At 37.1% G+C, this 17,721-nt stretch overlaps 1 protein-coding gene across 1 annotated transcript in view; it reads left to right on the top strand.

Annotated features, from left to right (window-relative positions):
* Nucleotides 1-16,833, top strand: part of LOC103781213 (tolloid-like protein 1) — a gene marked incomplete at its 3' end in the record, with an annotated part of 74,842 nt that extends 58,009 nt beyond the window's left edge. Inside the window, exons 17-20 of the mRNA XM_008948917.1 lie at nt 5,216-5,341; nt 6,716-6,843; nt 11,792-12,005; nt 16,583-16,833. Of these exons, the coding sequence (XP_008947165.1) occupies nt 5,216-5,341; nt 6,716-6,843; nt 11,792-12,005; nt 16,583-16,833 (719 nt within the window). The remainder of the gene's footprint in view (nt 1-5,215; nt 5,342-6,715; nt 6,844-11,791; nt 12,006-16,582) is intronic.
* Between the last annotated feature and the right edge of the window lie 888 nt (nt 16,834-17,721).

Here is a 17,721-nt window from a genome sequence, read left to right as displayed (position 1 = left end):
GAAAGACTGGGCTATAATTAATGGAATTATGGAAGTTCTATCTTAAAGAGGTTGTAATCCTTCAGAGTCATTACTTCCCCTGTCTTTTTCACTTCTGAATGAAATCTGTCGCCACCTACAGGTGAAAACATTTTTTTTTTCCTGGTAGTTTAAAAAAGTTAAGTTTTTAATTATTCCATTGATCACAAGAATAAATTCATTAGCCAGGGATAAGTCTGGGCTAATGTGATTTTGTTGTTGTTAATCAATAGAAATGTGTTGTGTCCTGGGTATAGAATATATCTAATCTTCTTCAAAGATAGTTTGATGGAAATAATCTGTGAATCTGTAAGTATATCAATTTATTGAATGCTACATAATGCATTTCTGCCATAATATTTTCTCTCGTTTCATCTGAATTCAGATAGATGGTATTTTATTTTTATTCTTTCTCAATGTTCTTCCTGTAGTTATCATTTCTAGCAGTATCTATTCTATGTTATCTGGCTTTCCCCTTTTGATAGTATTTCTTTATCAAAACTGAAATTTTGTAATGCTTGAGACAAATCAAACTTGTGAACTTAAAGTATCTAAAATGAGTTTCTCATCTCTGAATATTTCATTAGACAAAGCTTACTATAACGTTCTTACCCCTCTATTCCTCAATATGGACATAATATGCTCTTGCTCTGTCAGTGAAGAACAAACTTGAGACTTCAGGTGTTTTCACTTTGGGGAGTTGACAGCTGATCACTGTTCAGCTGATGAAGCAGGTGTTTCTTTTTGCCTAACTTGTATACTTATCTTCAGAATGCAACACTTTTAGAATGATATCTGTGAAGAAATATTTGGTGCTAGTGTCTAAGGTTCTTGCTAGGAGGCATGTAACTGTTTTATGAATCAAATCTCAGTAGAAATATGTGTAAGCCTTTAGTTATAAAGGCATACATTATGAAACAAATCAATGAGTAAAACACTGCATCTTGCAGTTTATTCACCAGTAAAGGGGCATGTTAAGAAGCATGTGGCCAGTAGGTTGACAGAGGTTCTCCTTCCTCTCTACTCTGCCCTAGTGAGGCCACATCTGGAATATAGTGTCCAGTTCTGGAACCCGCAGTTCAAGGGAGACAAGGAACTATATGGAGAGAATCCAGTGGAGAATATCTGAAGGGTAGGTGTCAGGAGGATGGAACCAATCTCTTTTTCAGTGTTGCCCAGTGATAGGATGAGAGGCCACAGGCACTAGCTGGAACTCAAGAAGTTCCTCCTCAACATAAGGAGACATTTCTTTACTGTGAAGGTGATGGAGCACTGGAACAGGCTGTCCCAGAGAGGTTGTGGCATCTCCTCTCAGATATTCAGAACCTGCTTGGATGCATTCCTGTGAAACCTGTTCTAGGTGAACCTGCTTTGGCACAGCGTTTGCACTAGATGATCTGGAGAGGTGCCTTCCAAACAACCCCTACCATTCAGTGATTCTGTGAAAGGGTATGTGCAGTGCTCAAGAAGAGAGAGAAAGTGGTTAAGTCAGATTAGTCTGAAGGCTAGGAACTGTGTTGTGTTTCTCAAGCACAGCCAAAGATCTTGCTTTTCCCTCCCCGCCCCCAACTCTTTTTGTGGTGAATTCTGCAGCCACAGTTGAGAAAGCATGGCCCAGCTCCAACCAGATGACAGCAGTTTTTGTATGGTTGGAACCCGCTGTGATAAACTGTGAAAGCAAACAGTGACATAGGGCAACAAATGACCTGCATTAGGAAGGTATTTATGTTGATATAAGACAACATGTAACTACATTTTTGGCTGTAAAATGGTGTTAACAGCCAAACAGGTGCTACTGGAAAGTGAGAAAAACTTTTTTTTTTTTCAACATTCAGAAAAATTTACATTTGATGGGACAGTTCTGAAGAGAGCTTAGTTCAGAGCTGTTGCAGGGATCTAGCTAATCTCCAGAGACACTCTTGTAGATTTATAATCAAGTTACTTGGATAAAGAGAAGAAACTAGGATAATTTTTACAACATTTCATTAAAGCTTTTTTGAATTGGATATTAAGCTTCTAGGCTGAAAGCTTCTGGTAACTAGGTTTTTAGTCTTTCTCCCTCTCTCTTTTCTTCTGTCCCCCTCCCTTTCTCTTCTGCTGTTGTTACAAGACAGTGACTTATTGCAGTCTGCTGGTCCCATAAGACTAGAAGAGTGTAAAATAACTCCATGAATTTACTCTAGGGAGGGAAAAAGGAAACAGTAATATTTTTTTTTTCTGTGATGTTTCCAAGAAGGTAGCCTAATGATTTCTTTAAATCAGCTTTGTGACTATGTTTAACACCCAATGATAATATGTTACTAAACTGCTTCCATATATTAAAAGTTTTAGAGTTACTGCAGTGTTTTGAATAAACATGATTCTTTGCATGATCATTCAAAACATATATAGTGTTTGACGTAATGTAGAAATGAGGTTTATTTGAACTTTTTTTGGGGGTGATGAGTCATTGAGTAGTTAAAAAGAGAAAACTAGAATGTTTCTAGCCTTGAACAAATTTCTTTTGGAGCACAAACTCATCTCTGGTGCCATCACAGTACATTTTTTTCCATAGACAAGAAAGCTGCCTGCAAAGAGAAAATTTTGGGGTTTGAATCTTGCAAGGGCTTGATACAAGTCACTTCAGGCCGAGTGGGTATTATTGACAGACTAGTGGCCTCTGAGGGTCTCAGAGGTACAACCATTTGTCCTCCAAATGATTTAATCTAACATTTTGTTGAGCATGGATCTTTCCCTGTTCTGAGTACTGAAATGAGGATAGAAAGTATCCATTCAAAACTAAGAGATTCATTTCCATCTGTCAGCATAACAAATAGCTTTGTTTTTACATGGGAAGACATTTGTTCCTATAACTAATACACACTATTTTTTTTTTTTTTTTTTCATGAATTTTGAAACTGGGCAATGGATATGACAGAAAGTCTGTTCTGAATTATGAAGTGTGAGGAAGGCTTGTTCAACAGTTGCATCCTTGATTAACCATGTACAAATAATTATTGTAGTTTAAGTGTGTTCCAAAGCTGTTCCTTTGTACCTTCTGTCCATTCTTTTATCTCTAAGGAGGTGCAACATGGGACTGTTTGCCTACGCACTTGTCTTTTAAGAGGTTATTTTATAGAATACAAGATCTTTTAATTTTACTTTTCAGTATTTTCACAGTGTGGTGGAAGGTGAAAATGGGCAGGACTTTTGTTTAGAATCTGTGTACTTCGTAATTGAAAGCCTAACTGGAATGCATTTTGAGCTTGCCTTCCATTCACTTTCTTATTTTGGTAAAAAACTACAAATTAATGCTAGGGAAGGGAAATATTGAAGAGTTTTGTTCATATTATACCTAATTTCTCATTTGCTTGTTACCATTTTTCGCTTGCAACATAGAATTTATTTATGATAGTAAATGCTTTTGCAAAGATGGGCAATTATAATTTTGTTTGAAATTAAATTGATTTACTACCTCAGTTTGGGACTTGCATTGCAAGGTGCATAAACAGTATTTTGTGAAGCTTTTACGATTCTTTCATCATCACAGTGAAAACTACTTTAAGCCTTTGGAGGCATGATTCTGGGAGATACCTATGTTTTCAACTGTTTCTTAATCTTCAAATCTGTTTACATCTGTGGAAAGCTTCCAAAAGCTTCCAGTGCAAATGGATTTGACTTTTACAGTACAAAATGCAGTGGATACTTGGGTTTGACTTGCAGAATTTATTTATAAATCTACATTATCATCATGTATTAATATAAAAGAAGCTGATTCCTATGGACAGATCTGCAAGTCAATGGATCAAGTGCTGCATATGTTTTGGGAGGTAAAGATGATGTGTATGCAATTATAGCGGAAACTTCCTTTGTTGTGTTACTGCATATGAGTGTCAGTAAAGGCAGAGGAAAAATACATGGGTAAGACAATGAAGAGAGACTGAAATTGTCTGTAGTGGCTTGTAATTAATAGGAATTCTTACTGTGCCTACTGAAGTCTGAAACGCTGCATGTTTCAGATAATGCTCACTCCTGCTTTCCAAGGTACATGAATCCGAAGGGTGTGAATGCTCTGCATTCCAGCCCTACAACAGCTGGACCTCTGGCATGACCACAATTTCTTTGTTCTTTTTCCTCCTTTCTTTTACACATTGAAATGACACTTTTTGTAAGATAGAGCTTTTCAATATATATGTGAGTTTATATATATATATGCATACAGTTTTATATCTCAGGATTTTTATATATGTGTGCTTATCTATATAGGTGTATATACATGTTTATACATAGATACATGTATGTGTATATGTCAGGAGCAGTCTGCCTCTTTTAAATGGACCAACCTCACCTAAAATGACAACTGCTGAATGACATAGAAGAGTGGCAGCTGAGGCCTCTTGCTAGAATGACAGCCTATTAATCTAGCTTGGCTTTTGTCCATGCATTGAATTTGTAGCTGTTTAATGCAGGTCATATTTTCTCCCCTACTGTCTGTTTTACTTCTAACACACTAAAAGCTCTTTTGAAGGATAATATGTTAATAAACAGAACTGCATGCTATATTGTAGATCTCATTGAAATAAATAATGCCAATTTCTTTTGTGTGAGTTTCTGTGAAATGTTTTGCCTTTTGTAATGTCCAGATTTGTTAAAAGTAAAGCACACTGTCACTCTGCTGGGGAAAGAAAAAAATCAACTTACTAAAAAGTTTATGATAAATCCTTCTTTTCTTATATATTTAATGTGCAGAGCTTGAAACCTTGTTTCACCTACATGTTCCTTTCAACACACTACCTTTATATTGTGGAATTTGCATAAAGGTGGAATATTTTGTGTTGTCCATAAGTTACGGTTCTGTTGTTTACTGAAATAAAGCTTTGGATGAGATATTTATGAAATTTTTACAAGCTAGACTATTGAAAGAGAAAACCCTCGTAAATGTCTTATCTCCTTTGATCTAGCTTGTTTGTTCCCTCTCCCCTAGGAGCTACTTCTCATTTTGTAGAAAGATGAGACAGACTATTTGTGCCGTGGTGCAAGGTTGCAGGCTGAGCAGTGAGTGGCTAGAAGGTACCATGGAACTGCCATATTAAGAAGAGTGACTGTGCCTTAGCTTATGCTTTTCTGGACTCAAACACTGTGCTAAACCTTTTTCTTTTTGGTAATGAGGACCACTGCTAGCTGTGATGCTCACCTGACCTTGTTGTGTGTTTCTTAGACAAGGATGAATGTTCAAAGGACAATGGTGGCTGCCAGCATGAGTGCATCAACACGGTAGGAAGCTATGTTTGCCAGTGCCGAAATGGATTTGTACTGCATGAGAACAAACATGACTGCAAGGAGGGTAAGTAGTAAGGTGTTTGAATGGTTGATTATACAACTGTCCTACAGAAAGCTCTCTGCACATCTCCTTCCAAAGAAAAGAAAGGAAAGAATTATCTTGGTAGTGGGGGCTTACACATTCAGATTTAAACACTCTCACACATCCCCTTTCCTGTCCCTTCCATTCCAACCATTTGTGTGTGACTGAGTTTGAGGTCCACAGGAATGCATTTTGGAAAACAGGCTCATTGGCAGGGAATGCTGCTTTTAATAGTTTTGTCAAGTGTAGCACATTTGAAGCTGATAGAGTATTTATCTAATGTTTTATTAAACACAGGCATAGAATTTCTGGATTGAAGCCTGGTAAAGTTGTCATTTGCTTCTATCAGTAGCAGCTGGTTTCCTTGCAGTCAGGCTGAAACTGTATCTGCCCTTTCTTGGTTTATTTTAGGGGACATATTCAAACAATCTAAATTCCAGTCAAGTCCCTCTGCATCTTTCTTCCTATTTGCTGTCTCAAGGTGTGGCTAATTCCAACAAAACTGTGGGCTTTGGGGCTTAAGTAGAATTTAGATTATCTGCAAATGAACCTCAAGCGTACGCTATCATGTGAGAACTGTAATTTCTCAAGGCTGTATTCTATCATGGATTTAATTTGCAAGTAAATATGTGCCCTTTGTAAATCACTTGCATTTTCACTAGTGTTGGAATAATACTTGCCTGCTCTAAAAAATTCTTGTTGAATAATTCTCTTGTATTTATAAAGAAATTTGAGATAAATAAAAAAAAATACCTACAGAAATGCAACCAATTTATTTTACGCCTTCTTTAAATTTTAGTTATTTGTATTTATTCAGTGATGCACTTCTAGTGATTCAGTTAGAATGTGAATGACTTAACTGTTCTCTAGTTGCATATATGTCCCCAGAAACTGTGGCTTAGAAATCAAAATGATTGCTCTGTAGCTGCTATGTGAAAATCAGCAAAAAGGAAGAAAAATAAATTGTTCAAGAAATATCATTTGAAGTTGGAGTAGCGATTTCTCATGTGGATTTCTATACTTGCTTGTATGTAGAATGGGGGGAATAGCAAAATATTTGATTGAATTCTAATACTTACATATATTCCTTTGCAATGCTTCTCAAAAAACAAAGCACCATCTATTGTAAACAACAGTGTATGTTCCACAACAACCAATAAACAAGCTGGCTGGGTTAGTTTCAAGGAAGCGTATGCCGAAGGGGAAGAAAGTGATTGTGCACATTGAAGAGAGTGCTTAACTGTCTTCCTAATGATCCTTTCTATTCAGTGGGTCCCTTGACCAAAAAAGAGTACTTTTATGGCTACCTCTGAATGCAGACCCCCAGACTAACTGATGCTATCACTGTTGGCACAGCTGAATGTGAACAGAAGATCCATAGTCCCAATGGCATCATCACGAGTCCCAACTGGCCCGACAAGTATCCCAGCAGAAAGGAGTGTACGTGGGAAATCAGTGCCACCCCTGGGCAAAGGGTCAAATTGGTGAGTTTCTGCCTACCTGTTTTTTTTTCTCTTCTCTTCCACCAAACATACGTCTCAAATGACTTCTCCATGATACAAAACTGTTAATAAACTTTACTCTCATTTTGCAGCCCAGAGGTAAACTGGTTAAAAAGACCCTGTTGACTCCTGTCCATTCCTGGCCAACTGGGGCTACTTAATATCATAGAGCTGTGAATTTAAGTTTGTGGCAATTGTAAATGCTCTGGACAGCTAAGGGCAGAAGGAATACTTTGCTCCTGTCAGACTTTGCTATATAATGGTCGCAATTTATAAAATTTGTGCTAAGTTTTGACAAATATGTCGGAGGCCATTTATGTGAATTCTAATATATAAAATAAGCAAAATTAGAAGAATTATAAACAGTCCTGTCTGCATACATTTTGTATTTCTGTTCTGTATTTTATGAGGAGGAAAGAAGATATAAAATCCAAGAATCTGGACCTCATTTAAAAGTGGCTCCAAACGTAAGCAGAAGAGCAGACTAAGTAGACTTACATGACCTTTGTGTCCAATTAACTGAGGATAGTGCTGGTGGCTGAAAACAGGCTAGCAGAGCCTAGGGAGCTTTGCAGATCTACTGAGGTTACGTAGCCTCTGTATAAAGCCAAAGGCACAGACCTGCCTGGGGGGCTTTTCTGCTTTGAGTTCAGCTCCAGTGTTCTTTCACCCAGGCTACAGAGGGGACAGCCACAACAAAAGCTGTCCTTACATGTTTTAAAGTCTGATAAATTTTGGAGCATATATGGAGAGAGTTGTCTCTGCTTCAGAGAGTTAGAAGCAATAGCCAATATTAGTGCACGGATGAAAAGAATATTGTCATCTCATAGCTGCCAAAACCATGTTACCCTGAAATGGGATCATGTTTTGATCCCTGTTCACCAGAAGTAAAATGGTTAAACTGTTCTAGGGGCAGTGGGGGTAATGGAAAATGAGTGATGTGCATGCTCTGTCTTTTCAAAGGGTTCAAAACAGGGTTTTCGTTCAGGTTGCCTTCCTGCTGCCACTTCTGAGCAAGTGTTCCTTATTGTGGCTGAATAAACCAAAGGCAGCCAGGCATGGATATGTTACTGTAGAAGCTTTTTCAGTACTTGTAACCTCTGCAGGCAATAATCCAACATTCAGATTTTTTTTCAGTGAAATATCGTATGGCCAGGTTTAAAAGAAAGGGTTTTTAAATTGGCTTTTGCCAGTGAAATTGGACAAATTAGACAGAATTTTACTGGGTAGAATTTTCAAAGATACCTCTATGATCTAGACTCTGAAATCCATTTTTCTGTGCAAGCCAGTAGCGTCAATCTACTAAATTCTGTGTATATAATATCTTTAAAGTCTGTATAGCACAGCAAGATGCCTTTTTAATAATATTAATACCATACTTCCACTATGGATAATTATTTTTTTCTTGGACTTCCACAGCATATTTAAGTATATTCCTTAGAGTTTATGTACTCAAATTGAATAAGGAGAAAATTGATTTCTTCATGGTAACAAACAACATGAATTGTGAGGCTGTGCTTCAGTTTTTGAGAGGAGTGTGTGTACAGAAACTAATCTTTTGTCTTTTGTGGTGATTGCTCTCACTCTGATAATAATTGAAAAACCTCTTCCTGAAAAGACTAAAGTTAAGCATTTGGTGTAGTTAAGAAGTCTCTAATAAAATGGATATGCAGTTCAAAATTTTTAAATTGAATGTATAGATAAAGTTGGCTTAGAAAACGTATGTGACAGAGGGAGTGATTTTCATAAGTTAATTAGCCAGATGTTTATAAGAGATAGACATAAGTGACCCAGTCAGGCAGCTATCTGTAAGTGCTACCAATGTATCTACTCATTTTGAGTGCTATAGATAGAAAAGACTGGACATTCAGAAACCATATGTGACATTCCTGAATGTTCTTGCTAAGGAGACAATCAAAATAAGGACTGTAGTCATGATGGTGTTCAAAAATATTTGCTCTAGGAAGACAGAATGTGATTTAATTATGCTAACTTTATTAAATCATCACAGAATCACAGAATAGTAGGGCTTGGAAGGAGCTTCTGGAGATCATCTAGTCCTACCTCCTTGTGAAAGCAAATTCACCTAGAGCAGGTTGCAGAGGAATGTGTCCTGGCAGGTTTTGAAAGACAGATGTTTTAGTTTCCTAATAATCTTTGCAGCACTCCGTTGGACTCTCTCTGGTAGTTCCTTATCTCTCTTGAACTGGAGAGCTCAGAACTGGACACAGTACTCCACATGTGGCCTCACCAGGGCAGAGCAGAGAGGGAGGAGAACCTCCCTTGACTTGCTGGCAACACTCTTCTTCATGCATGCCAGGATACCATTGGCCTTCTTTGGCCACAAGGGCACATTGCTGTCTCATGGTTAACTTGTTTTCCACACAAGGACTCCAAGGTCTCCCTCCATGGAGCTGCTTTCTATTAGGTCAACCCCTAACCTGTACTGGTGCATAGAGTTATTCCTCCCCAGATGCAGGAATCTACAGTTATCCTTGTTAAATTTCATGATGTTCCTCCCCACCCATCTCTCCAGCCTGTCCAGGTCTCACTGACATCTGTGAACTCTATTGGCAGCAACTATTCAGTTATGTTCAACTTTAAGGAAAGTTTGTGTCAGTTCTCCTCTTTCAAGCCTGTTCTTAGTCAACTGCTGGGAACTGACCGCTTTTTAAAAAAATGGAGTTTGGCTCTGGGTGTTTTGAAATATCAGACATGTTAAGCTTTAAAAAGACTTACTATTAAGTTCTCCTTTTCCTTTAAAAAACAAATTCCTTTGAATCTCTTTGTAGCTGCTGGAACCAATTTGTAGACTCACTACAGATTTAGGACTTTTTCCGTTCTTCTTCATGGGATCAAATATAACATGTGCTGTCCCCCTGCAGGCTTAGGAATCCCAGTGATAAGTCAAATATTGAAAATAATAAGTCTGTCTTACAGTCCATGGTGAGAAGTGCTTCCTAGAGAGTGATTTTTTTTGTACTGGTGAGAAGTGAATAAACCTGATATAACTTTCCTTTTGAAAAGTTCTCCAGGCTGTTCTTGGATCACATCTATTGCTCCTGTTTATTCCAAGTTGGCTTGACTCAATTCTATATTTAACTAATTCTCTTACAGCTAGTCTCAGCTTTCCGGGCTTTTTTAATCCATCAGATTTTATTTGGGTATAAGTGACAACACGTACTTGGCATCATAAAAGTCAGATGTCTGACTAGAATTTAAGAGCGACAGGAGGGACTGCTGTACAGCTGTTTTCACTGCCTCTGCAATTTCAATCCCTTAATATAAACCCCCAAACTTTTGTGTGAAGTAAACTTACATCCACTACACCACACAGCTCTTCACTTTCCACAATTCAGAAGTGTTATTCTGAATATTATGGTTCTTTGGGCAAAAGACTTTGTGTTAGCTCTTTATATTTCCTTTAGGTCAACTGTTAATATAAATTGCCGTCACATTTCACACTGGCTAGATTCTACAAGGGATTCTGTAGGTCATATTTGCTTTGGTGTACCAGACAGAATGCATAATTATGAAATTTGCTCAGTATTTGACAGTTCAATTTTATTCCTTTTAATTATTGCTTTGTTTTCCTTTTGGCGTTTGTTCCCATGAACAGCTATATGACTACTCATGAGAGCATTTATACTTACTGGTTTTATGCTTTTTTTTTTTGTTGTTGTTGAACAAAACAGATTTTGAGTTTCACTTTAAATTGTAGGTTATTTCTTAAAATTCACAAGGATGTATATGTATATTGCCTTCTCAGTGTTTACATGAAAGGAAATTACCAGATACTAAACTTTAGGTTTCCTGTTGAAATGTAGCCCTGGTCAAAAAGTCCTTCCTGAAATCTCTTAGATGTCCCCTTGAAATAATTTGTTGATACCAGTCCAGTCTTGGAAGACACTTTTCCCTATTTGAAAAACAGCTATTAATTGTATGTGTTTTAACAGTTTCTACAGAGTATGGCATACTCCTTTCAGAAATGCCTTTGGCTGGACACTTTGAGTTTGAGAAATCTAAATTCCAAAAATCTTTTGAAGTGAGTTGGCCAGGCTCTGCTCTGAAGGACATTCAATTTACAATTTTTAATAGACTCAAATTTGTCCTTACAAGCTGCCATGAGTACTGAGAGGCTGAGAATCCCTAGAAGCTCAGAAACTAAGATAAATATTTTGAATTGTGGAAACAAAAATCACAGATTTGTAATGAAGTAGTTTATGAGCTCCATTTTGTGTTCAAACTATCACAGCAATTTGAATTTTCTTGGGAGAGCTGAGGACAGCAATAGAGTCTGCTGAAGTTCTTTTGAAAAACAAGGAACATAATTTTGTTATTTTTCACATTGACTTCGCTAGTAAAAATGATCTTAGCATGAAGAGTGCAGCCTGAATTAGTATTGTAATAATAAAAAATAGATCTGTAGATAATAGATTAGAAAAATATATCTTTCAGGCATAACCATTCATGTGGAAAGGTCATTCTTAAAGGTTTTTATATAAGTTTAAAATAAAAAAAAAATAGTTGTGCGCATTATATTTTGCAGATGTTTCAGTCAGCCCTCAACTATCTGAGGAACCAATAATTCCTGTCATTTTTGCTGCCTACAAACAGTGCAAATTTGACAGAAAGACCACTGTATTCTAGATTTAATATTCTTCTATGGATATTCATTGGCTATAAAGATTCTAATCCCTTTCTATATCAAGGATGATGTCCTCTTAAACTTCATTCTCTTAATGGATATTCTGCTTTCTCAAAATCAGTAAGTTATTCAAAACTAAAGGCTCGTAGAGGCAGTAATGTTAAATCTGTCATCTTTACATCTACTTGGTACTCAGAAACATGCTAACAGTACATACGTACCATGTCAGTACAGTAAACACAGTACTACCTTGAGTCATTTTGCTTTTTTTTTTCCTCCCAGACCTTCAACGAATTTGAGATAGAACAGCATCAAGAATGTGCTTATGACCACTTGGAAGTATTTGATGGTGAAAGTGAAAAATCACCAATTCTGGGACGCTTGTGCGGCAATAAGATACCAGATCCTCTTATTGCTACTGGAAACAAAATGTTTCTCTGCTTTATTTCTGATGCTTCAGTTCAAAGAAAAGGCTTCCAAGCAACGCATTCTACAGGTCAGAAAACCAGGGTGTGCTTTACTAATAACTTTTCCTTTGTTCTTCAGTGGAAAATAGGCATATTTTTATAGGAATGGGATGACTTAACAGATTAGACACTGTTACAACTAAATCAAATATAACCTTAAGAGCAGTAGGAAAAGTCCGAGATTGCAGAAGGTATTCTCTGATATTTTAGATGTTTCTTCCTTCTTATCTCTCATAGGTAAGTGATTAAAATATTTTGAACAAAATCCAATAAAAAGAAAGTATTGGCATAAATAATGAAAGAGAGATTTCTTTGGATTCTTCATGCTATTAGTTTGTGAAGGGTTCAATAGCTTTTCATTGTACTTGTAATGGCAATACTTCACTGAAGCATGTGATGCACCTCCATTACTTTCCTGTTCTAACTTAAACAAAAGTCTAGGTTTTGTGTAAACAGCTATTACTTTGCTGTAGAGCTAAAAAGGAAAGACAAGCCAAAGGGAGGCGGGGGGGAACCAACCAAACAAAAAAAAAAACACGCCCAATACCAAATGTCATATTTACCATTGAATTTTGATCTTTGGCCGAAATCAATGAAACTGAAAATGGTGTTTTGCAATTGCATTAGTAGATTTCGTGGGATGTTTTCATACTGTGTGCATTATTTCCCCAACGTTGCTTGGCTTACAGTGTTCCCTAGTGCTGAATGTCTGAACTACAGAGCCTGCTGTAAAATGAAGGAGATTACAGGGTGTTTTTTTTTTTCCCCTTCTTCAGCCATAATGTCTGTCTTTACTTTCCAAAGTTCATTCTTATTGATCCAGTATTTGACAATAAGTATTACTGCATAAAATATTTATAAATATCTGTGCTATAAGGTTTACTGACAGGTAGCAGTTATTAATAGAAGATAATAATCAAGCTGATCAATCATTGTCAATATAATTTTATATTACCCAAAGTATTCATCAAGTTGATGTGTAGTGCTCAGCTAACAGATCTTCATGTACCAGTGCTAGCATTTTCTCAGTTTTTCTTTCTGATTTCTTAAGAATAATTCTAAAACTTTATTAATGTAGTTTCCTTCTCAGAGACAAACAGTAAGCAACTATTCATTTTTCATGATCGGGCCTGAAAAAATGAAATATTTAAAAACCTGTAAATCAATTTGTTTTTATTGTGGAAAATCCTCTTTTACATGCCTGATACTATTTGCTTTCCCCTACTGCAGTAACTCCTCCTCTTAGATGTAAAATTAGACAGAAATGGTAATAACTGCTCATTTTAAAATTAACTAGGGGTAAATAGTTAAAGGTCAAAACTCTTGTTAGAAACAGGTGGTGAAAAACTGCTGTTTCATTTTTTCTTCTCACTTTCAATTTGTAGAATTGGAACAGTCACTATGTGAAAGAAGTTCAAATATCTGGAATGAATGAAATTACACAGTTTTAAATGTTGTAAAAATTATAAAGTTTGCCTCTTCAAGAGAAGGCATTTATTTCTGTCAACTGCTGTTGCACAAAATTCTCACTAAGTTGAACAGCACGTTACCAGCATGTGCTGTGAGGTAGCATTTGAATGAGAGAAGTCAGATCTTGCAGCCTATTCCTGCAGTCTTGAGCCAAACACAGATACTCTGTGGGAATTTTACCTCTGTGCTTTGGACACACAAGTGAATGAATAGATATCTAGCATATATAGGCAGTGGGCTTTATTTCCTTATTTTATTTCTTGTAACAAATAAAAATTGATGGTATGCAATGGAACCAGGAAGGGTTGCACTCAATCCTGCATAGCTGTGCATATAGACAGGGAGAGCTGAGGAAGCTGCTTCCTTCAATTCTGACCTGTTGGCAGAACTCAGTAGAAGGACTTGTGTATATAACAGCAGTGAAAGACTTACTGGATGCTGTGCCTAAAGGTGTCTGTGCTGCTGTATTCCTGGCATCTTCATGATTTAATGGCCTCTTATTCTGGTAGATCGTGATGATTATGTTGATTTCCCTTCTGTGACACTTTCAGACATGAAATACTATCCAAATTCCAAATTTCCATTGACTATTTCAGCAAAGAGGATAAAACCATAGCAGCACAAGCAGTAAAGTTTTGAAAAAAAATAGATTGGAGCAAGTCTTCACTGGGTGGAGCAAAACGAATAAAATGCTGGTTTTAAAGTGCAACACAGTTTCAGAAAGAGATTCTGTTATATTTTTCCCTCTCAGAAAAGGCCTAACCCATCCAGACAGAATTTATAAAAATACTCCTGACAGAACTTCAAACATCATTGCTCAGGGAGTGATTTCGTTGTCCTAACACAGACATATAGTTACCTTCTGGATGGCCTCATTTATGGTGCCTGGCCTCCAGCCACTGCTGCAGGAGGTTGCAGGTCTCCTGTAGGTCCTATTTCTATCTGTCAACACTAGGAGGGGATATCTTTGGCAAATTTGAGCATCTCAGATGTCACTCAGTTTAGGAACCTGTGTTACTTCAAAAATTACTATAATAATTCAGTGTGGCAAAGCTGCATCGAATTTATAATATTGTTTCACTCATCCAGGTAGTGTGGGTTTAAGCTTTTCCCATATGTTCAGCTTGTTAAAGAGTCCAGAGATCACTGCTTGATTTGCTTTTATGTCTGTAAGAAGCCTAAAAGCCCCTTGAAATGTCAAAAGACGAAAGAAGTTTTTTTTTATTTATTTATTGTTGTTGTTTTTTTTTTTTTTTCCCTTAGCTGATCTACAAAAAAGTCTTTCCCCTAAAGCTGTCAGTAGCATTTTACAAGTCAGACATACCTGTTTACAGTCAAATGTGTACATCACTTCTACCCCAGAGCTTACATGCCTGCCCAATGGAAAGCATGAGTGCTGCAGCTAAGTTAGTTCTGGTTATCAAGGCCAAGCAAATGGTGGTGCTTGGCACTGCTCTGTTGTATGCGGCTAACCACAGCCTGTCCTACACATCGTAATGCAGCACAGCATTGTGCAGGCTGCATGTACACTTTGGAAACTACAACTTAGTCCTTAAGAAATTGGAATTTGGAAACTTGACTTGTAATTGCAAAAATCAATACTTTGTATTGAAATACAAGGCTATAATCCATGGGAGAAGGGTGGACGAAAGGAAATCACCATTTTCTGCAGTTCTTAGTATGGCTACAACTTTCCTTTAAAAGCTCCCTGTCCATTGTAGCAAGCAGAGGGAAAAGAAATGCAGAGAGTTCATTAAACATTTTCTCCTTAGTAGTTGTTCTGTGTCTGAGGCAGGAAGATGCTCTTAATGTTGGTGAAAATCCAGTCCAATTAAAAAAAAAAAAAAAAAAAACCCAAAACCAACCCAAGAAGTAAATAAAATCAAGAATAGGAGGAAAAAAAGGGGGGGGAAGAGGTAGGAGGAAATCCATATATCAGAATAGCAATGAAAAATAACTTTCAAATATTTCATCTGACAAATTTTCTTTATCAGTTATTCCCATTTGTTCTTAAAAGCAAAAAAAAATTTAGAAATTTCAGATTGAACAACAGATCATGTATAATGGATTACTCTGTCGTTGGTTGCATTATAATAGCACCTAATTGTAACAGACATTGTAAGGACACATGGATAACACCTATATATTTAAGTTACTGTACAAGTTGAATTCACTGGCTATTTAGGATAAAATACTAGTTTTAATTGTAGCTGCTGAAGGTATTTGGATATGGTGAAGTACTAACTACTGTATTTTTACTTTGTTGTTGTTCAGTACATTTTCGGCAATTTCTGTTCTCTAGCAAAGTGGCTGAAGGACAGCTTATTTGATTATACACTAAAGTTAATTATGAACTTTTTGAGCAGTTATTAACAAGCTCTAAAGCCCCACATATGGTTTACTAACTGTGTACAAATAGAGATTTATGTTGAAATAATGGCTTTGGCATGAGGCAAGGATCTCCTGCTCAAGATTTGCCTCAAGAGCAGGTTTTCAGCTACAGGACTTCTTCTGGTAGTAGCAGCTTTCTCCCAGCTGTGCTCTTTTGCAAAGAAAGACCTGTTCATGTCCATGAACTATGCAGCAAGGAAGCTAGTGAGCTTGGCAGTGGTGTTTAGTATTAAGCTGGCTCTCTCCGCATGATGGTTGTAGCTGATGCTCCTATGAAACACAAGACACTTGCATTTGATTGCTGATTACATGTGTGCTGTTGCTGATCCTTCCATTTTACTTGCAAATACTGTCATTAACCCATGTGGAAATGTCAACACTGAAATGTGGATGCCTCACTTACAGCAATTGCTTTACTGGCCACAGGCACCTCTCAAGTGCCCACCCAAAGAATGTCCAACCACTTGAATTACATTCCTTATAACTTTGGTGTTCCCTGCCTTTTTGTCTCACTTTAAAATTATGAAATACGTTCAAGTTTCTGCAGTTATAAAATGGAATTTATATAGGAAACACTCAGAATGCTGTTTTTGTGTTCATATTGGGTAGTATTTCACTCTACACCTTCTTTGATTGGCCTGCTTGTGGCATAAAAAAATGCTCTCAGCCTGAATAAGGCTGGGCATCTATGGAAAGAAAGCTCTAATTTGCACTAAATAAGCATTTTTTTTCCCCCTCCATTTAGAGTGTGGCGGTCGTCTGAAAGCTGAAACCAAGCCCAAAGATCTGTACTCACATGCTCAGTTTGGCGATAACAACTATCCAGTTCAGGCAGACTGCGACTGGCTGCTGGTGGCAGAGCGTGGCTATCGGGTTGAGTTAATGTTTCAGACTTTTGAGGTTGAAGAAGAGGCAGATTGTGGCTATGATTATGTGGAGCTCTTTGATGGTCATGATAAGACAGCTGTGAGACTTGGTCGATTTTGTGGATCTGGGGTAAGTAACCAGGTGTTAAACTTTTTATTTTCACAATGAAAAGAATAAGAAAGGCAGGGCAGAGGAAGAAGCAATGAGGTTCAGTTACTACACCTTATAATGAAGACACTAGATTATGTACTTCAGATTTTTTTTAATCTAAATTTTCAGATTTCTAGTACAAGCATTCCCTTCAAATATTTACAAAAATAAATATTCTTATCTAATTTTTGACTGAAGTATTGTAATGTTGAGCTTTAGGTAGCTGACAGCGGAGTGTTTATCAGCACACACACACAAAAAAGTAACCTTTTCCATTATGAGAGAGAAACACACCAGTATTGAAAAGTATCAAACTAACATTCTTTCAATCTGAATGAAGAAGAAGACACGTTTCACAAGGGGAGGAATATGCTATTTCTCATTTTAGACTTGCATTGTTCTGTTGGCTGCCTGCCTTGTGAAAGCTGGTGCAATGATCACACAAGTCCTCATAAATTCTTTATATGTGTGCAAATGCAAGCACACTTCCATATACACACCCTTTGGCTACGTTAAAGGTTTGAAAGACTCTACATGAGCAGACAGGAGTTATTAATTAACCACATGTCACTTTTTTGATTCAGCCGCAATGCTGCATCAAACATCTGTTACTCAGACAGGTTACCTGTAAGCTGACTCAAATCCTTTTGGGGCATTTTTTAACTTTTCAAGATTCCAGGAGAGGTGCTACCAATGAACTGTAGACAATATATTCTAAGGGAAATGCAACAGCTGTGTGCAACATCTACTAATTTACAATACTTTTCTTTGCAAGCTGCTTTATTTTAAAAGTAAGAGGGCAAAAAAATGGAGAATGGCCCAGCTTCAGACTGAATATTTTTTCTTCTGGGAGGGGTGGGGGGGGTG

The sequence above is a fragment of the Merops nubicus genome, unplaced genomic scaffold, assembly GCF_000691845.1.
Source record: "Merops nubicus isolate BGI_N331 unplaced genomic scaffold, ASM69184v1 scaffold5271, whole genome shotgun sequence".
Taxonomy (NCBI): domain Eukaryota; kingdom Metazoa; phylum Chordata; class Aves; order Coraciiformes; family Meropidae; genus Merops; species Merops nubicus.
This window is presented reverse-complemented; position numbering and strand designations above follow the sequence as displayed.